This window comes from Kryptolebias marmoratus, linkage group LG12 (genome assembly GCF_001649575.2).
Source record: "Kryptolebias marmoratus isolate JLee-2015 linkage group LG12, ASM164957v2, whole genome shotgun sequence".
Taxonomy (NCBI): Eukaryota; Metazoa; Chordata; class Actinopteri; order Cyprinodontiformes; family Rivulidae; genus Kryptolebias; species Kryptolebias marmoratus.
The window spans coordinates 10,205,614-10,226,063 of record NC_051441.1 but is presented as its reverse complement, the minus strand read 5'-3'; the positions used below and the strand labels follow the sequence as shown (position 1 = coordinate 10,226,063).

Sequence of the window (20,450 nt, the reverse complement as noted above, 5' to 3'; positions counted from 1 at the left end):
TATTTTGTTTGTTTTAATTCTAATTTGATTATGTGTAGAGTTTATTTAAAAAAAAAAGAACGAGACTCAGAAAATTAAAAAAAGAAAAACCTTTTACTCATTACGTGTAGAGACGCCCACTCTCTTCCGGGCATGCGCAATGTGTCCTGAGCCGGTGGTAATGATGGCGTCCTCGGCTGTTCGCTGCTCCTCACGCTGGATTACAGTCGTCGTGTCCTCTGGACCTCGAAGGGTTGCCGGGTCAGTTCTGACGTCTGACCATGTCGGGGTCCGGCGTTTTTCTACACTCGGAGTGGAAAAACTGTGGCGTGGAGGGAGCCTGGTGTGCGGTGGAGAAGGGAAAGCGGTGACATTGAGAGGGCTGTCAGGTGAGAGTGGTTTATCAGCCAAGGCTAAGCTAGGCTAGGCTAAATTTGCTGCTACTTTTTCCCCAAATCACGCAGAAAATGAACGAATATCGGCTTAAGAGAGCTGTGGCAACTAACTGAATGCGTATGGATTTACTGTGAAACTGTTAAAATGTTATGAAACGAGTTTTAATAAATTTGTAATCATCAAAATGGAGGTTTGCAAAAAGTGGTGATCTAGTTTGTATTTTATTCACTATTTTCATAGCATAGTGAATACATAAGGTTTAGTCATTGCCTGTAAAATTAATGAACTTTATAACCTTTCTGGTAATATCAACATCCATTAGGTTGTTGTGTTGAAGTTATCAGTACTTGTGATTTTCTGTGTAATTATCCAAATCTTGTATTATATTTCTTAAACATTTTTAATAGAGTACATCTAACTAAGTAATGCAAAGCATCCTAATTGTTTACAGAACTGTAAAACAGTTTTAAACCACACTCAGTTTCTTTATATTTTGCTTCCAATGAGCCAGACTTTCTTGTAATTTCAAGTGGTCCGAGTTCATTGGCTTAAAAATAAACCAAAAAAAAACATTAGTTAGAAAATCAGAAAAGAAAAGCAGCCAAAGTCTAAAGAAAGATTTCAAAAGACCTTCAGAAAGCTTAAAGAACTATTCAAGACTGCTTTAAAAGATTGCAAGAAAGCCAGACTGCTTTGAAATATAATAAAAAATGATGGTTGACTCAAGACTTTTGCACAGGACTGTATATCTTAATTTTTAAAGAGACAACACATTCTGTCACTGACATTTTATAGAAGTTCTTAGTGTTTAAGGTCACTTAGACGGAAAACAGACTTTGACCATATTGGTTTTTTTTTTTTATAAACCTTTTACTGAACAATACCCCAGATAATGAAAAGTCTGTTAAATTGCAGCTTTATGGTGCTTTTACTTACCTTGTCACTCTGTTGGACACCTTTCAGGCCTCAAATCACCCCATGCTGTCTACACAAAGTCCTTTCACACAAGTGCTCCATCCAACAGCAAACAGGACTTCTACCAGGTTCTCGGGGTGCCTCGCACAGCAACCCAGAAAGAGATCAAGAAAGCCTATTATCAGGTCTGTTCCTGCCTGACACAGACATGTAAGGCACGTTTTTAGCTGGACTGTCTTCTCGGTAGTTGACAGTCTTTTTGTTGCCCCTTAGATGGCCAAAAAGTACCATCCTGACACCAACAAAGATGACCCACAAGCAAAGGAAAAATTTGCTCAGCTGGCTGAAGCTTATGAGGTTTGTCTTCCATTCATATTAAAGCGCCCATGCCCACAAATTGTGCATTTTTTTAATCTATACAGTGTTAAATTGTTTATTTAAATAAATAATTCACCTCTCTAACGTTGCCTTTTGGTCCTTGCAGGTCCTTAGTGATGAAGTGAAGAGAAAGCAGTATGACACATATGGCTCTGCAGGCTTCGGTGCTGGTCAGGCCGGAGGAGGGCAGCACTACTGGAGTGGACAAACCGGCAACGTGGACCCAGAGGAGCTTTTCCGCAAAATCTTTGGGGAATTCTCAGGAGGGCGTGGCTTTGGAGACTTCAACGCCATATTTGATCAGCCACAAGAGGTTAGTAAGATGTATTTAATGATAAAAGTAAAGCCAAGCAGTACATTTTGTATTGTTTTTAACTTAAGAGCTCAGCTGTATCCAGGCATGTATCCAGGGTGGTTATGCGCTGGCTTATTCTGTGTCTTTTGCAGTACATCATGGAGCTGACGTTCACTCAGGCAGCAAAGGGAGTCAACAAGGAGATTTCACTAAAAATAGACTCACCGTGCCAACGTTGTGATGGTAAAGGCCATGAGCCAGGCACTAAGGTCCAGCACTGCTCCCACTGCAACGGCTCCGGCATGGTAAGAACTCACACATACTGTATGCTTTCGAAGTGTAGTTTTATTGTGTTTTTCTAAACGTGTGTTCTCCTACCTATAAGGAAACAATAAATACGGGCCCATTTGTGATGCGCTCCACGTGTCGTCGCTGCGGCGGCAAAGGTACAGTCATCTCTACCCCCTGTCAGTCCTGCCGGGGTACTGGACAAACCAAGCAGAGGAAGACTGTGATGGTTCCTGTACCTGCAGGTCAGTCACGCTGTCTGTTCAGCATGGTATTCTTTGAAAACTGTAAATATTTCAAGTATTTCTTTTCCTTTTAATATTATTGAGCATGAAACATTTACTGGTATTGGTGGAAGTTTGTATTGTAGTAGGATCTTGTACTTTTAACAAAATAAAACTTTTCAAGAATTAATTGAAGCTGAATATGTTTGCCTTCTTGCCTTCTGCTTTAAACGATTGTTTGTTTTGTGTTCTAGGAGTGGAGGATGGTCAGACAGTCAGAATGCCAGTTGGAAAGAAGGAGATCTTCGTCACATTTCGGGTTTGTTCACTGCAGATCTGACTGCAAAGTCAAGACAGATTTAAGTGGTCTTGTCTCATTTCAAACATTAATTTGTGACATCTGTCAAGGATGTAACACATAAGACAGCATATGATGAATTTCTGTATGAAATTATAACACTCTTGGGCCATTTGTGATTGTCCAGGTCCAAAAGAGCCCTGTGTTCAGGAGGGACGGTGCCGACATTCACTCTGATCTTTTTGTCTCTGTGGCTCAAGCCATTCTGGGCGGCTCAGCCAGAACACAGGGACTTTATGAAACACTTAATTTGTCAGTGAGTATAGCTACAGACACTTAATTAGAGGAGAAGATTCCAGTCTTGTACAGTTTAATAACAGACTGATTTATTATCTTCCTTCAGATTCCTGCAGGAATCCAGACTGACCAGAGGATCCGTTTGGCAGGAAAGGGAATTGCTCGTGTCAGTGGCTATGGCTATGGCGATCATTATGTCCACGTAAAAGTAAAAATACCAAAGTAAGACTCCAAAACATCAGTTTTCTGTAGAAATTCCGGCTTTTATTCACCAGACACAAAGATTTATAAATTACATACAGTGACATGTCAGAACCGTATCCAGATAAGGATTTTAAAGATTTCTATAATACAACTAAGAATAAAATCCTGTTTTGTTTTCTTTTCATGCAGGACTCTGACAGACAGACAGAGAACTCTTTTACTGAGTTACGCTGAGGATGAGACGGACGTGGAGGGAACAGTGAATGGCGTCACTAACACCACCACAGGTACTAGCATATAAAAAATCTAATGTGTTACCCCTATAGCTATCTGAAGCCTTTTCTTTCACTTGTTACACATCTCTCACCTACTGAATGTGAGGTTGTAACATTTAGAAGAATTTAGGTTTTACCAAACTGTTGATTTCAGCTGCAGTACTATTGTCTGATCAGGTGGGGGCAGTATTGGTAAGCAGTTTGAGGCAGGAAAAAGCAGGAAAGTTTAAACAGGAGGGGACTTCCTCTCCAAATGAAATGATTTATTTAGTTCTGTCCAACAGCTGTTAACCAGAAAGGACTGCTTATTTTTCCCCACTGATTGGCTTGTGTTTTATTATTGACAAACACCTAATTTATGACATTTTCTGTTTATCTCTGCTTAATCTTCACCAATTCAGCAGTTCTTAGTTGTTCTTTGTTTCCTTTCAAGGTAAAAGATCTTTCTCAAACTGAGGCCTCCTGAGCAGATCAGAGGACAGAGAGGACAGTAAACTAAGGACGGTACCATCGCAAAAAGAGAAAGGATGGAGGAATGAGAAACGTTCGATGTTGGTTGAGTCCTGGAGGGCTGTTTTTGAATGGATTGTTACAGACCTTTCTATCAAACCCTATTTTACTGAAACCAGAGGATTGCCTGCTCTGCTCCTCTGTCACAGTGGATCAACAGATGAGGATGAGCCCGTTTTTTTAATCAAATGTACATGGAGGCCACTGTGACACCAAAGACTTGGAAAGCACTCAGTGTAAGATGCTTTTCTGTTGGTTGACTAAACGTAAACGCTGGTCATAGGAGAATTTATAAATGAGAAAATAATTATTGTACTGACAAAGACTACAAATACAGAGTAAAGTTTATTTAGGATTAAACCCTGTTAAGTCAGTCCCGTATGTGGCTGCTGTGTCCTCAGTCTTTCCAGGTGAAACGGATTAAATATTCAGACTACATGAGTAGTAAGAAGTTCTACAGTGGACACTTAGCATCCACTCCATGATTTAGGTCGGGCTTTCCTGAACTGTGACCACTGATTACAACACATCCCTGTTTCCGAGGGTTTTTCTTCCTAATCCCATTTATATGTCAGCTATTGCAAACATCCATCCATGTGTCATATAGAAGCAATATACTGTACAGCTGTAATAAAGTTACGGCCTGGAAAACTGCCTGTTTTGTCATTTGCAGAAGCAACACTCAGATGTGCTGATACTGTTTAGACTGTTTTTATCACAGCAGAAACAATATTCTGAAATCTGTTTTTTTTTACGTATAATTTTTTTCTGTCTGAAAATTGAGACGTTACAGATGACTGCAGTCAAATCAAATAATAGATTCCCACTGTTTTTAATGTCCCGTATTATAGAAGTTCTCTGAAAATGTGGAATTTATAGGCCAATAGTGAGTTATTTCCTAACAAAAAGCTTGCGTGTGTTCAACAATTCCCAAAGTGGACAAATGACTCAGCTGGGGGGGTTTTTAGTATAAAGAGAAACTATTTTATTTCTGGCAACACAAAAATAATCCTGAATTTTCACTCTCGTACAGTATAAATGCACTGGTTGTTTACTGGCTGCTTCAAGAAACAAAAACAGGCGCAAATGAAACTTAGAAAACTTTAAGTCAACACAGATTATTCAAATATTTTTATTCATGTCCATAACTACCTGCACTCTTTGAAAACATTGAAGCTTGTACGTCTTACGTGTGCAATACAAAACGTGGAACTACAAGAGGATCTCAGACAGTCCCTGTTTTATTCCATCGTGTGCACTTCACTGAGTTAAACCTGACTCTCAAATAATGCACATCCATTTGAGTACATGCATTGTGCAAACGCACCAGGCAGAAAAATAAATAACATTTGTCATCTGCTTTAAGTGTTTATAAAATGCTAAAGAAAAATGAACCAAAGCAAATATAAAACTTTACTGTTAAACTTTAAGTGCAACCAGTAGGCCTCACCTGCATCACTTCATCTAAAGTGGAAAAATTAAAGTGCCTTCCCAGCACAGTGTTGACAATGTATAATGGTTTATTTACCAAAAGAAAAACTAAATTAGAAACAAAAGCTAAACTGCTAAAGGATCTGTACAATACCGTTTTATAATAATCCTCAACAATTAGACATATTCACCCATAAGTTTCATTTTGCTATTAACACTTAGTCTTTATAAGGACTCCTGTGGTGAGTAAAACTGAAGGAGACATAACCGTGCAATTAAATCAATAAGTTTTTGTTATAGATAAGCTATCACATAATTCCTAAGCTGAGGAACCGTATAAGCTGACATGCACCAGAAGTTATATTTATCAGGATCAGAAGTATCTGACAGTTTTGTTCATCTACTTAAAAAAAAAAAAGCTTTTTGGTTCCCTTCACCTGTGTCACAGTGCACACGTCTAACCTTGGAAACATTTGTGGTTTGATACCAGTTACTATATTTAAATTTTTTAAATACAGTACACATTTCCATACAATTTTTGGTTTCATCAATGTGGACAGAGCAGCCTGACCGACTAAAACCTTCTGTGCACAACATTCATGTTTTCCCATGTATTCCTAAGCTACGTACCATCGTATCGTCAATTACTTCAATCCAAACCTGCTACAACAATTATGTTGAGTAATTTCATGACCTCAATTATTTTTATCTCCCCCCTCACACACATACAACAGTGTAGCAGGTGAAATGAAGATAATGTGTTATTTGCAGCTGTTTGACAGCTTAAATCCAGTCGGGTCTGATGGACTTTGTTTTGGAGCAGAAACCCCACAGCTTTCACTGAAACTGATGCAAAGAAGCAGGAATGATGCTGAAAACTAACCCCAATGCTGCCGTTTTACAGAAATTCTTCTGTAAAGGAACTAGATTAGCTTTATATTGTCTATTAAAGGCCGTGACAAACAGTTGATAGTGTGCAATTTTGGCTTACATGTTTAAAACCGTTTGTTTGTTTGTTTCTTCCTATGAATTAAAGATTATTATAGAATACTGCATTATAAAAGATATTTTGATTTTCCCATTTCCTCTTAAAAATCAGAACTTCATTACTTATTAAAGGGTCAACTGGCACTGTTGCACTGTGAAATTACACCTCAAAAAAACAGAATGGAAGGATATTGTGTTGGAGGTAGAGAAATTTAAAAGAAATCTGTTTTAAAAAATGCAAAAGTTGTGCTTTATGAAGAGAGCATCCTAAAGGTCCTACAGATCATGTTATTTAAATTCCGCAACTAAAAACACGACATTAAAACATCGAAACACACAGGCCTGATCTGAGAGTGTGTGTGAAATGGTCAGTTTGTGGAACTTTTTTCCAGTCTTCTTCACTGTCCTTCCATCAGCATTCCTCCGACTGTAACAGGCAGAGCTGGATCACATCAGATACCAGGCAGCCAGTCCAGCGAGCACAGCGCACCAGGTGGCAAACAGGACCTGTCCTGTCGGGTGTCTGAGGGCAGCCATGGCCATCTGGCAGAAGTACGCTGTTCCACTCGATGCCACTGTGATCCAGAGGGGACACGAGCTCAGAGAACAAGCAAAGATCCAGCATCGAGGGTTGAAAACAGAACAGTGCTTACCCATTTTAGCAGCGTAGTAGGGACATTTGCTGATGTCTCCACCCATTGCTCCATGAACAGGCATGCCAGCATCTAAAACATCCTCCTGGATCGTTTTGCCGATCTCCTCTAACTCCTCAAACACCTTCCAGAAGAAATATTAAGAAGGTATTCTTATACTTGCATTTTCTCCAAACACTTTGCGTGCTAATGTGGGCAGGGATGAATATTCTGAAACATTCAGTGACCTCGTAAAAAAAAGGCATAACAGATTTTTAACTGTAAAATACTAAAAATAACACAAGAGAAGAATCCTGCCTTCAGTAATAAACACAGTACCTACATTCTTACAAAGTAGTTATTGTAGTCATGCACAAGAAGCATTTACCAGGATAAAATCACCATTTAAATCATCTGTGTGGCTCTCACCTCCATGTTGAAATAAAAGGCTTTAACAGCCTCATCCACCAGCCTCTTCTTCGTCTCCGTGTCCAGGTCCAGCTCATTCATACGACTCCGGTACAGCTGCTTGAATGCTTTGGCACTATGGATCCCGTCGAACTGGTAGAACTCCACACCCTCTCCTGTGGGTGGCAGCTTCATGGCTCTCTGTGCCACCTTTTTCAGCACCTGACCCCCTGACAGGTCACCCATGTAGCGGGTGTAGGCGTGGGCCACCAGCAGCACCGGGTCCTCCCGGCCCACCTGGTGGATACGGTCCATGTAAAGCTGGGTGGCTTGAGAGCAGCTGATCTGGCTCCTCCATTCCGGGCCGTAGAAGTACTCCAGGTCACGAGCCAGAGCTTCGTGGCGGTGCAGCTCTGCAGGAAAATACAGAGGGGCGAAGTGGGGGTGGTCCTTGTTCCTTTCGATCTCTTCCTCCATGGCAGTGTATGTGTAGTAAAGTGCCACAGCTCCGAGCTGGAGAAACAAAAGCTAGTGTAGTAATCATCTTTTACTGCACTTTATAAGTACAAGGGAAAAACTGTTCTTATCAGTTAGTTTTTTGCTCTGATCTCTTGTTTTAAGTGCAAATATGTAGCTTAGATGGGCAGATGTAAGGAGTTAAGGCTCTAACCTGCAGCAGACAAGGGTGAAAGTGCACTCAGTTTGGAGAAAAATCAAGTGAGTTATTAACCAATAAGCAACCAAAATCAAAGCAACATTTCAGTTTTCTGACGGCGCTTGTCTGAGTTAACTTGGCTCATCTGTCAGGAACCACTCACAGTTTCCCCAACAGATAGCATACTTCTTGTTGTCTGCTGCAGGTAAAATAAAACCTATCTACCTCTTTAACATTCAAGTCTTTAATTTTCTGCAGGCTGACCTTGAAAAGCTCCTTGCGGATACGTCCCCTCAGGAAGTCTTTCACAAACTGCGTGTTCTCAGCCTTTTCATGAACCTCCTTGGTCCCAGCTGCCAGCATCTCAGACAAGTCCTCTGGACTGGGAATGAAAACAATAAACAAAAGTGGGAAGTTTACTGTTTAATTTGCAAAACCATAGAAACATTATTACAATGAGATCTTGTTTTAGTAGAAAAAAATGTAAAGTACAACAGGCAAATTTACCCAAGAGAGTTTTCTTTTTCCTCATATCCAGGCCCTGCACCATTGGATACACTTGCTGTTGTCTCCATCTTCTCCGATGACTTTTGTGGTTTTATTTTTTATTTTTTTGCGGGAATAAACCCTGAAATTCAAACAAAGCATTGAAGTAACAGTGAAGGCACATTTTCTTCATTTATTTCTCATTTAAGTTTCACCATACTTCATTCATGCCACCAAATCTTTAAATAAAAAGTTCTTATGTCACTGAACATTTTGGAAAATGCTTTCACAAAGATCTGTCTTACATAATTTGACCAAAACCTATATTAAACTCTACATGTATTTTGCAATACGATTACAAAATTAGTATATAAAAAACAGCGTCAATGATCACTACATGTGCAAGCCACAGTTGTACAGAAAAAAACAGCTAAAGAGCTAAATACATATCATGTCTCACACAAAGAGAATTTGCTCAGAGCAGAACATAGCCTAGTTAATAAATAACCCAATCAGTCCACAAGTTTAAAATAACGTATGCCAACAATGTTTCAACACCTTAAATTAATATCAGCATCAGAGTAATTTCAAATATCACTTCTGAGTTAAAACATTAACAGCTCAAATTGCCAGAAAGATAACAAAGCTGTACATTAACAGGCAGCAGAGACCACTTCTCCTAATTGTTTTCACTGTGATAATCAAAGTAAATACACCATCAATCAGCTGCTTCACCTGCTTTAATCCTTAAGCTGACAAGACCACACGACTGTTTGAGTAAAAGCTAATTACATTGAGTTTATCTGGTTCATAAAAGCACCCTTTTAATAACCAAACAGACAAACAAAATGCAGCTTATAGAACAAAGGCCTTCCAGTGTTTACCAGAAATCTCAGAAAATAACTAGCAGATACAAAGATTTGATGCTCTAAAGCTGACTTTGTTTATTTTAGTCACCCTGACTAAAAAAATACAATAAAACGTAAAGTCAAGCTTTATCGAAAGCGACGGATAGCAGTAATGCCCAGTGAACTTGGTGGGAGCATCCTTTTGACAACAACAGCTAACTTTTTTATGACGAGAATTAATTCAGCTAAAAGCTAGCCTACGCAGTATCAAGCTAACAAACTCGTTTAAAATTTGAGTGGCGTTATAACACGGTGCTGGATTGTCGCAATTATTTAGTCATCAAATTGGCTTTACTTGCCTAAAAGACAGCAACAATATGATCAATTGTGTTAAGCATAACCAACCTTTCTTCCAGTACTGTAAAAGGCGATTTTTAACAACTCTTAACCAGGATGCGAAGGTCCCCCGGAATAACAGTATGCGCATACGTTTGTTCCTACCCGGCCCTGGCAGTCAGGCGCCTCTTAACCGGAAGTGGGTACGTAATTTTGTAGTTTTTATACAGCGCAGCACTACAACTGTCACTAGCAGGTTTCAATTCCCACCAGTTCTCTTTAAAGTCATCAAAAATAAAGTTTGGAAAAAAATACACACATTAAGAGGCAATATGTATCTATAAACTTTAAATAAATACACTAACGTTAATTTTGTTCCCATTGTGTAACCATCTTGATCATATTTTCACTCATTCTAATTTATATTTTAGCACTTTTATCAAACATACTGTATATGTACTTTTCTTATTTTACTGAACATAACTGAAAGGAGTAAAGCAAAAACATGTTTAATGGAATAATAAAAGTATCACTATAGTTTTTACAGCTTGTGAAATATTTTTTACAATCTCCTAACAGAGCAATTTCAAAAGCAAAGGACAGATGAAAAGGTTTTACACGTGGCTCAAAGATACACCTGGATATTTGATATGATAAAAATTCCAAGCTACAGTTAAAATGAAGGTGTGAGATTTGGGTTTGTGAAGATGAATAAGCATTCAAATTTAATAAAGTGTATAACATAATTAGTGTTTGTCTCTCCTCTCCTACTTCAGCAGTTATAGATCCATGTCTAATGATTTTCTAATTGTTTTTGTGCATACATGATTAATGCCTGCTGTTCATGAATTATGTACAACATAGTTGCTGAACAGATTTGTCTGTCAGGGTGCTTGGAATACATTTGAAAGCTGCCTGTATGTCATAAGTGTGTGTGCTCGTGTATGAGAGCGTGTGAGAGTGTGTGTATGCATGCATATGTGCTTGTGTGACTGTCAGTGCCTGTTATCAGTCTGGTGGCCGGCTGTAGTGTCAGATGCTTTATTAGCGGGGCAACGAGGAGGGTGGGTGTTGGCTTCTTCCTCACTCTGCAACTGAACCACAGGGAAGTTGGCTGGCAGGGGGTAAGATGACAAGATGATTCACCTCCCTCCACTGGGGCCAGCAACCTGTTACCATCACATAGAAAATGCTTTGGGAAGGACATTTTGTGCAACTAGTGCATTTTAAGAAAAGGGAGAAAACCTTTTGGATTCATAGAAGGAAACAAGTACATTTTTAGACAAATAAACCTCTGTTTAACAGGCTCTGTTTCCTGATGTCTTAATGTCTTAAGCTGGGTAAAATAATTGTGTGATTGGAACTGTGCCACACAATTTTTTGAGTAGTTCACAGGATACATGTAAAGTGGTGCTGCTAGTACATCCGGTTTTCTAAAAAATTTTGCTTCACCCAGTTCTTCCCTACTTGTTATCTTGCAGGTGTGAAGGTCCAATCTGTGGTCAAAACAACAGCACTGCTTTGGCTTGGTTTTGATATTTTCTTAAAAGAAAGCTCATGGTTGGGAGGGTGTTATGTTTTTCTGCACCTTCACTGGCCTTGAAATAGCATGAGCTCTGTTGCTAATTGTATTGACTGGCTGTGCCTCTAAGGTTATAAATAAAAGGCAACTCTCTCAGGCTGACAAGGTGCTATGTCATTGCTTGGGGTTTTGTTGCAATCCTCAAATTCTTCTGCTTTTAATTGTTTGCATATTTACAATCAGCATGACAGCAAGGTGATAGACCTTGAAGTCTATTTTTTACTAGTTTTCTTTATTAGTTGGCATTAGTTTGTGAACCTAAAGCAGTTATTTTAACAGTACTAGTTTTTGCTTTCATTTTTAAAAAAGCATACAGACCTCAGAAAATTGTTGTATAGGAAGTATCAACAAATCAAAAAAAATAGGCAAATCAACAGACTGAAGTTGTTCATATCCTTTAATGCAAAAAAATTAAATTAAAGGAAAACAATAATAAAATACAGGGACAGCAATTTAGAAAATCTTCATTAATATTTTCCAATTCAGATATGGCATTTATCAATCAGGTTTATTAGTTTGGGCAATATTGGAAACATAGAGAAGTAATAAAATACTAACAAAAGTATGAAATTACTTTAAAAGTATTAAATTATTATAAAGTAATTTAATACCCTTTTTTTAGTAATTTTATACATGTCTGTGTTTGGAAACAGTCCTGTAAAATCGCGTCTGTGGTTGCCATGACAATTCTCGCGAGAACTGATTTTTTTCACTTTTAGTATTAAAATACTTGGGTTTCTGTTTAGCTAGTTTATAAAGTGCCTGCTTATTAAAAGTAGACAGATACTATTCCGCTGTTTGGCTTCACGAACATGTGTATCGTTGCGTATGACCCAACTAAAACTCTTTTCTACATCTAGAGAAAAAAACGTGGCTTCCGTATCCGGTAAGTTGTGTGACTTCGCGGGTCAGCAGTCGGAGCGGACTTTCTACCTAAAGACGCAATTAGTTCTGTATTTATGTTTTTCAAGTTATGTAATGCGGCGTATAGTTTGTACAACAAGTCCTAATACATCGTATAGAGCAGTGCTGTAAGGTTTAATGATCTATTTCGTGTCGCTACGACTGGAAAGTAACACCGTCAACAATCAAGCTGAACAGACTGAGGCGAAGAAGAAACATGTCGCTTCTGTCTGCGGTCGAGCGAATCATCAAGTCTTATAATGTCGAACAGGCAAAGCTTCATGAGAGTATTCAACACTGCAGAGACATTTTACAGAGCTTGTAAGTACCTGTCTGTTTGCTGTATCCGACTGTCAAACACAATAAACTCCTTCTTTGCCGTCATCTTCAGTAGTAGATCTAAATTAACTCCTGGACATAATGGCCGCATGCGGCGCTGTGGCTTAGTTGGTTAAAGCGCCTGTCTAGTAAACAGGAGATCCTGGGTTCGAATCCCAGCAGTGCCTTTTGCGCTGCTGACTGCTTTCGTTTAATACATATATGACAGTTTCCTTATTAATTTTGTGATTATCGTCCATTAATTCAGTGGATATAAAATCAAATGAAATTGTCTGCAAAGTTGGTTGAGCACGTGCCTGTTGTGGTGCATCTACTTGTGTCTGATGGAAATCTTCAAATAATACAATTGTAATTGTATCCGATTAGTTTTATTTGAATATTGTATATTTTAAGAAGACCCTAATGAAGCTGAAACACATTGGTCAAATGGTAAATAATTTTTTCATAAAGTTGTCACTTTGTGACTTTGTTTATGCATATTTAAAAATCTGTTTTAGTTGCTATATTGTCATATAGGCTTCCTAACATAAATCAGTGAAAACATTGCCTTTAAAATTACATTTGTGTTTGAGATTTACACTAACCTCTGATGCGTCTATCTGTCTATGTGTGGCAATGAAACTGACAAAACTTTTTTACCTACATAGTTTTTAGATAAAATGTATGTTTTTTTACACAATGCTTGATTCTGGCAGAGATATCGTAAAAAACTCTAATAAACTGCTGCTGTCTTATGTTGCTTCTTTTGCTTGTATAGAAAGAATGATTGTAATTAATTGTTTTTCATCCCTCAGAACATCACGACCCAGGGCAGAGTCTGAAGAGACAGATCAAGCAGAAGCTGCTGCTGCTGCTGCAGGTAACAGAGAAAAATTTTATTCTCTTTGTCTAAGAAATGCTAACTGAAAGCAGAAATACTCCTTATAGGCTAATTTTGTGTATCATTTACTCAGTATTAAAAAAAATAAAGACACTTGAGAAATGAATGACCTAAACAGAAAAGAGTATAGAGAAATTAAAATTAATCCTATTATGGATGGGATTGCGACTGCATCTAGATGTTGAATTTTCTCTCAAACACTGTAAATGAAATGGGTTTTTAAAAAGGCAGACAGGCAATCTTGTCTCATTGTTAAAGGAAAAAATAAAACATGTGTTTTAAATAAAAAGATTTATTAGTGAAGCAAGTGTTAATGCTGTTATCTTCACCAGAAGACACTTCACCGGGGGAGAAGGAAGATATAGATCTGCTTGAGCGAGCGTTGGAAAAAGCCCTTCAGGTCCGCACCGGCTCAGAGCCCTGCAGAAGTGAAACAGGCCCAACCACACATGTATCGATTTCATCTGCAGTGGCTAATGAAGGTCAAACAACCATAAGATCAACCTCTAAATCTGCTAGGTTTGGCAGAGAAGAACACAAAAAGTCCGGTTTCTCAGTTTGCTCCACGTTGAGCTCGAGGCCTTCGGCGAGCTACAAACCCACACAGTCCAAACGCATAAATGCTCAAAACACAATCCAAAACCGTTTCTCCTCATCAACGCGGGCTGTGCACCACCGGGCATCGAGGAAAATTCAGCAGACTGTTTCGGCATCTGCCTCTCCTGATCCGATCGCAGCCTCACCCTCGAAAAACAAGACAGCCAAAAGAAATGTGGCAAGAGACGATGACCTGAGCAGAGCTGCAGCTGTCTCTGTGCCTTCTTCAAATAACGCCGTGTCTTTGTCAGACACAGATGGGTTTGGCTTGAGCAGTTTGCCTCAACATAATGGGTATGCTTTAGACAGTTGGACCATAAAAATAATCTTGCTTTGTTTTTTGTTTTTGATGGAATAAAAAGAAAAAATGTCTTAAATTTGCTTTGTGGCAGGCTGAAGTCTGAAGAAACAACGAAATGGAAATCTTTAAGGAGCAAGCAAAACAGGTTTTGATTATATAAAAGTTATTCATAACAATGAGTTTCTACTTGGGTCCTATTTTTTTTCTTTTTCATCTGCAGACTGTGGGACAAAATCATTTCCCTACAGAGGAAACCTGTGCCTGGGAGGAGTCGCTTTATGGAGAGAATGAGAGCGACGGTACTTTTCTGTTTTCAAGTACAGCCGGTTAAAGTGGTCTGATCTGTGTTTTCCATATTGTGTCATCTCGAGAATGGAATCAAACTATATTATATGTATTTGACAAACTCTTTCCGGTTAATACTGGCAGTCAGTCAACGGTACTTGTCCGCGTTCTTCTGACCTCCTCAGTTTCCCAGTCATTGGCCGTGTGGTAGTCCAGATCAGACCAGGGCTCTGCTGGACAGAATGACAGAACAGGGCCTCAGCTTCTCACAGCGCTGCCAGGCATCAGAGGAGGAGACAGACCTGGGTAAAGAGCCTGAACAGATTTTACGCAAACAAATATTTAAAATCGAGAGCGGAGGAACCAGTAAAAGGGATATGGAGTGATGATACAAGTATGTGGGTGAGAAAATGTGGCACTTGTTGGAAACTGCACCAAGAGTTGGCAGGAAGTGACTTTGTAAGGGTTATTTAGGTGCATAGACACATCAGTGTTTAGCCTTTACTTTGCCAAAAAGCAACAACACAAGATCTTGGACAGTTCGGTTTTTATGTAATTATTACAGCAATTGACGTAAATTAACTCCCAGCCTTGTTACTCTACACAGCTGTCACTCTACACAATTCCATCAGATTTTTTTTTACAATAATTTCACCATTTTAGCTTGTTTTATTTTTTATTACGTACCTCTACAGGTGGTAAGTTCTACCTTGATTCCTGTCCGACACTTGAAAGGTTGCAGCAGACAGCAGCAGAGCTCCAGGTCTCTGCAGACCAAGTGAAAAAAGGTAAGAATCTGATTTGACCGTGGCAGAGAGGACACAGGAAGAACTGAGTCAGCTTTTTGACCCTTCGCTCATAGGCATCACTGAGTCAAGATCTAAAGTCTGCTATGACTTCCCTCACCTCCAGAGATATAGTTTCTCTGAAGGCCCACAGATTTTCCATTTGGATCTCTTAAATGATCTGATCACCTCCAGGGAGGGAGATTTTTTTGCGTTTATGAGTTGAAATTCATATGCAACACAAGCATGCTGCTAAAATCAGTATTAAAGAGAACTTTCCAGTCATTTCTAAGCCTAGACACATCAACTGGGGGTTTTGATCATATGCAACCAATCTTGCATCTCACACTTATGAAGAATTTTGTTGCAGAATTTTTTTTTAATCCCAAGAGAGATTTTTAATTTATTACATTTTAACAGCATTTGAAAAGCGATTGTGATGAGTGTGCCGTGCTAACGCAGCCTGTCCATGACGGCATGTGGAAAATTAAAACAGAGCCGCAGTGAAGCCTTGGTGCCAGATCAGTACTTTCCTTGGCCTCAGGAGACACCCAACATCCCCCTCAGGACAGTGGGATTTTAAAGCCATCTCTTGAGGCAAAGACCCAGTTATTTAAAGCTGAGGCAACAGAGTAGAATAAAAGTCTTAGGGTATAAGTGCTGACGCTCTAAAAATAACTTTATTTTCCACCAGAGTGGAAAGCCTGGGATCGATGGAGGCCAGATGGAGGTTGTCTTTGCCCCACTGGAGCAAACTGTGTGTTGGGAGATGGGATAACTTCACCCCTGCCCTTGACTATAACCTACAGAACGGAAGATGAGCTTCAAGAAGTGGAGAGGCTGCGGATGAGGGTGGCGCTGCTGCAGCAAGAGATTCGGCTTGAACAGGTGGGCGCTCCGTTTTTATACACCTGTGAAAAGAGGTTATTAGTTTCCTAACTGCACAAATGCTTGCTTATCATTTTTTTATTCTGGTAGCATCAATAAATACTCCACAGAGTAATTTGCTCACTGTCTGTTCTGCTGTGTGTCAGGTTCTGTTGGACACACTGTCTTCTCAGTTTTCATCTATAGCACCTGGACCCACATGTCCCAGCCCCAGTGTCCTAAGAGACCTGTACTCCCTGCTTGGTGAAGGAGGGGAGCGGTTCCCTGCTATAGTCCTGGACTCGGCCTGATTAGCCACCCAGCGGGTTACTCTGAGAGTTAACAGTTTGTTAGCTTAGCAGCAGGTATGTAAATATGAGAAATCAACTCAAAAAGTGCTTTAAAAATGAGGAAAAACATGTGGAACTCTCCCTACGAAGTGAAAGTGTAGATTTGTCTGTTATTGCATCTGACCTTTTTGAGTAACAGATGGAACATCCTCCTGCTTCTTATGGTCCTAAATATTAAGAATGCAGATCAGCTAATAAATGGACAAACGTGCACTTAATGATGCTGTAACTCTGAGTCAAATCAAGACTGTAGCTGTTCAAAAAGTTTTTTATGTGCTGTCATTTCAGCTTTTCTTGAATGTTGCGTATGACAATTTAATACTGAAAATAGATTTATTTTTTTTTAATAAAAATGAAAGACAGCATGAGTTGGTGTAATTAGAACAGTTATATAAGGCTGTGACCACATACAGTATGTAGATTTAAGAGTGTGGGTATGTGTCATTTTATCTGTGTTTGTGATACTGAAATTATTAATGAAATTATTAAAGTCTATACAGATTTTTAATTTGTTTGTTTTTCCTCAACTGTGATACATTACAGTTAATACTGCAGATAATTTAAAGTTATATATATATATATATATATATATATATATATAACTGCAATTATTATTATCTAATTATTTAGAAAGTGGCGCTATATATATATATATATATATATATATATATATATATATATATATATATATATATATATATATATATATATATATATATATATATAGCGCCACTTTCTATTGTACCAGAAAGTGGCACTAAGCATAAAGTGACCTCTAGATATACTAAATAGTGACATGTTATTTAGGCATTACTGTTGTGTCAGAATCAAACAGTTAACTAGTGAAATTGCATTTTCTGTTAAAATGCAGGGAGAATGCTGATTTATTACTTGGGGGAAAATATTTGTAAATAAAGTTAATATTTAGAAAAGTATAAAAGTTACAAAAAACAAAGGCCAGCACTCCTTCATGAATGAGCAGAGCATGGTATATGAATGGCTAAAATAGCACAAAATATGCAGAAGTAGTTAAACTGCAAAAGTCGTACAGAAAAATAAAAAACAGGTAAACTTGAATGTGAATGCAATGAAAAACTGATTTTTGTCTAATACTAAGAGTGATTAATATTAGTTGTTGAGCAGAATGCATGTTGGCCTGTTGAGCGTTGGATTCAGTGAACAATGAACATCCTGTTTTATTTATTTCACTAAAAACAGAATGGATATATTTATCCAGGGTTATTCTCCTTTAGCTACAGTTTTTTGACAAGAGTCTTGATTTTTGTGGGCCATGAAACCTTTCAGTTCTTTTTACTTTGTCTAAACAAGAAGCAAAGAAGGAAGCTCCGTTAATGCCCTTAGTGCTCGTCATATGGGTTTGTTTAATGCATGCAAACATACAGTACATGTGAGAACATATGGGCCCAGTACCATGACTCTGGTTTGATATTCATGGCTTCCCCTGCTCCAAATGTGACGTGAGGGCGTATGTGAGACGCAGAGGGGGCTGAAAGGCTCATGCCCACAGTTTACGTGTGGACGGCAGGGGCTGTGGCAGACTGGGCGACAGGTGGCGCTGGGTTCACGCAGCAGGATGTGGGTGTTTGAGCTCTGCTGCACCAATCCTCGTTGCACACACGTACGTAGGGACACGCACACCCAGAGCCGGCTGAGTCACAAAGACAGTGCGCTCTGGGACCTGGCTCACTGCACTTTACAGGCTGGAAACGGTACATTTCCCTGAAGAGAGGAACAAAAATAAGATTATAAAAGGGAGAGGACTATTTCAGTCTCGGGTAGCCTGCTGTGTACGAAACAAAGACACGTTAATGCAGCTGAGCACTGTAAAGGCTCCAGAAAATGTCCCTACTGTGGACTGCAGCCACACGATGTGGATGCAACCGTAGCTCCGTGCTGACTGCCCGTACACAGTTGGATCTGTGTGTGAAATGGGAGTTTAGGAGGAAGGGAAGCATCTTGGAGCTCGCATCAACACTACACACAGGTCCCAGTGGGAGTGGCGCCTACGCAACTCGGCCTTCCTGTGAACCGCACACATCAGCTGCCTGGATCTGACTTCCACCAGCAGAGCTCTTCTACTCCCACCAGTGTGGCCTGGCCCTGCCCAGGTTAACCACGTCTCATGGCTTTGTTGCTTTGTTCTCACGCCTTTTTGGGTTTTTCTTTTTTTTTCTTTTGGGAAGACAGTTCCAAGAAAATATCTTCATGGAAAATATTTCTGCTACAAACATTCTCACACACCGATAAATTAAAATATATTATCTTTCTTATCCTCTTATCCTTTTTTTTTTTTTTTTAAACTTCCTAAATCTTTCTTTATCCAAGTTCACTTTAACAAGTGAGTCCAAGTTCGGATCCCCAGAAACCAAACAGCGCTTGAAAGAATCCACTTCTCTTCCTCAAAAAGCCTGTTGCTGCTGAGCATCTCCTTTCTTCTCTAAACCCTGCTCGTCACAAACACATTCCTCACTTTCCCTCTTTTATTTGTCTTTGGCTCATGTGTTTAGCTGGGTGAGCTGCTCGTTAAGTCGGTGTTATTTAGTCGCTCCCACCGATCGGCAGTTCTAATCCAGCGTTTTCCCTCCCAGTGTCCTAACAACAGGTTTCCTGTGCAGACAGAAGCATGTCTTTCATTTGCAGAGGGTTATTTGGTATTTCCTAATTTGTGCCATGCATGCTTTGACAGCTTTAAACAGGAAGAATGCTTTGATTTAATTATGGGGAGCAGATGTGTTGCCAAGCTGAAGTCAAGCCGATATTCTATAAATGCAGGGAAAACCATTTAAAGAAATGTAATGAAATATCCATGTGTTTTTGTCTTCTATCACAGATTTCTACATTCTTAGTATCTTAGCTGTAATGAACAATAGTTTAGGAGTTGACTTTTTTAGACGTCAGCTTTTTATGAAAATAGTCTCATCAAATGTTTAAACTTATACTTGCCTTCATGCATTTCTTTTTTCATTAACCACTATGAGACAAAAAAGGGAGAAGTGAAAAGCCGAGCGTTCCTTGAAGGAATGCGTATCGCCCGCCACCTTTCATGCCAGAGTTTAAACTAAAAAAGATGGAGTTACATCCTTTTTAGTCAAACCTTGTAAATGATATTATATCCAATCTCATGCTATATTGAAGTATAGCCATTTTTTGTGTTGCCTGAAGTTGCTTAGCTGTGGTGGCCATCTTGAATGAGGTTGACTCCAGAAGTGATTAAGGCGTAAATGTCTACCCAGTGATTACTCTCTGGAAGTTACATTAACATCTGCCCACTGGTTCTTGAAATATTTTTTGACAAACGACCACAGACAGAGGCAAAAACATTATCGCTTTCAGTGGTGGGTGATAAAAAAAGGCATTGCTTGCAGATCAAGACAGATTTTCAAATTAGTACCCACATTAGCCCTTTCCTAGGTCAGTTTTTCAGGTGTGAAGCAAAGATTAGCAGATCTAGGAAATTGAAGCTGTTTATGTTGATGTTATTGTCCTGAAAAAGCAACTCAAGCCTGCCGAGAGATTAACTACTATCCAGTTGTCTTTCATTCAGAAAGAGCTGACATTTGTAGCGTGCGTGGGTGGGAAACGAGAGGGGGCTGCCTCTGTTTTCCATCACGAGTGGGCACCCGTCTATTTACGCTCTGACTGCAACAGCTCTGTGGATCTGATGTTTCGCTACGCACCGTTTTACAGGTGTTTACATG

The 20,450-nt window shown here is 39.3% G+C and overlaps 3 protein-coding genes and 1 non-coding gene across 5 annotated transcripts; 3 read left to right on the top strand and 1 right to left on the bottom strand.

The window, feature by feature from the left end:
- Positions 1-120: 120 nt before the first annotated feature.
- Positions 121-4,951, top strand: dnaja3a (DnaJ heat shock protein family (Hsp40) member A3a). Its single transcript, XM_017435944.3, has 11 exons — positions 121-368; positions 1,339-1,475; positions 1,564-1,647; positions 1,775-1,981; positions 2,116-2,268; positions 2,349-2,496; positions 2,730-2,794; positions 2,961-3,089; positions 3,177-3,292; positions 3,464-3,561; positions 3,983-4,951. The coding sequence occupies exons 1-11, from the start codon at positions 140-142 to the stop codon at positions 4,003-4,005; spliced, it is 1,389 nt and encodes a 462-aa protein (XP_017291433.2). The 5' UTR covers positions 121-139; the 3' UTR covers positions 4,006-4,951.
- hmox2b (heme oxygenase 2b) lies at positions 4,320-10,021 on the bottom strand. Its single transcript, XM_017435946.3, has 6 exons — positions 9,912-10,021; positions 8,680-8,800; positions 8,437-8,554; positions 7,539-8,030; positions 7,131-7,254; positions 4,320-7,052 (listed from the first exon to the last, which is right to left on the bottom strand). The coding sequence occupies exons 2-6, from the start codon at positions 8,745-8,747 to the stop codon at positions 6,925-6,927; spliced, it is 930 nt and encodes a 309-aa protein (XP_017291435.1). The 5' UTR covers positions 8,748-8,800; positions 9,912-10,021; the 3' UTR covers positions 4,320-6,924.
- Positions 10,022-12,214: 2,193 nt separating this feature from the next.
- Positions 12,215-17,239, top strand: LOC108247645. 2 transcript variants are annotated; one of them, XM_017435943.3, is made up of 9 exons: positions 12,215-12,648; positions 13,461-13,525; positions 13,882-14,437; positions 14,536-14,589; positions 14,665-14,743; positions 14,915-15,035; positions 15,425-15,517; positions 16,209-16,402; positions 16,549-17,239. In XM_017435943.3, the coding sequence occupies exons 1-9, from the start codon at positions 12,545-12,547 to the stop codon at positions 16,690-16,692; spliced, it is 1,410 nt and encodes a 469-aa protein (XP_017291432.1). In that variant the 5' UTR covers positions 12,215-12,544; the 3' UTR covers positions 16,693-17,239. The 2 variants fall into 2 exon arrangements, with proteins under 2 accessions (XP_017291432.1, XP_017291431.1); XM_017435942.3 differs by having other exon boundaries at positions 12,223-12,648; positions 13,879-14,437.
- On the top strand, positions 12,760-12,833 carry trnat-agu. The gene has a single exon. It is a non-coding gene; the product is annotated as a tRNA-Thr (tRNA).
- Positions 17,240-20,450: the final 3,211 nt, after the last annotated feature.

Excerpts from the sequence above, each read along its gene's own strand:
- dnaja3a (XM_017435944.3), top strand. The coding sequence starts at position 140 with ATGTGTCCTGAGCCGGTGGTAATGATGGCGTCCTCGGCTGTTCGCTGC. Across the intron at positions 369-1,338 it reads GACATTGAGAGGGCTGTCAG|GCCTCAAATCACCCCATGCT; the intron begins GTGAGAGTGGTT and ends GACACCTTTCAG. Across the intron at positions 2,795-2,960 it reads AGATCTTCGTCACATTTCGG|GTCCAAAAGAGCCCTGTGTT; the intron begins GTTTGTTCACTG and ends GTGATTGTCCAG.
- hmox2b (XM_017435946.3), bottom strand. The coding sequence starts at position 8,747 with ATGGAGACAACAGCAAGTGTATCCAATGGTGCAGGGCCTGGATATGAG. Across the intron at positions 8,031-8,436 it reads TCCGCAAGGAGCTTTTCAAG|CTCGGAGCTGTGGCACTTTA; the intron begins GTCAGCCTGCAG and ends TTGTTTCTCCAG. Across the intron at positions 7,053-7,130 it reads CTACTACGCTGCTAAAATGG|TGGCATCGAGTGGAACAGCG; the intron begins GTAAGCACTGTT and ends TCTGGATCACAG.
- LOC108247645 (XM_017435942.3), top strand. The coding sequence starts at position 12,545 with ATGTCGCTTCTGTCTGCGGTCGAGCGAATCATCAAGTCTTATAATGTC. Across the intron at positions 13,526-13,878 it reads AGCTGCTGCTGCTGCTGCAG|AAGACACTTCACCGGGGGAG; the intron begins GTAACAGAGAAA and ends TATCTTCACCAG. Across the intron at positions 15,036-15,424 it reads AGAGGAGGAGACAGACCTGG|GTGGTAAGTTCTACCTTGAT; the intron begins GTAAAGAGCCTG and ends GTACCTCTACAG.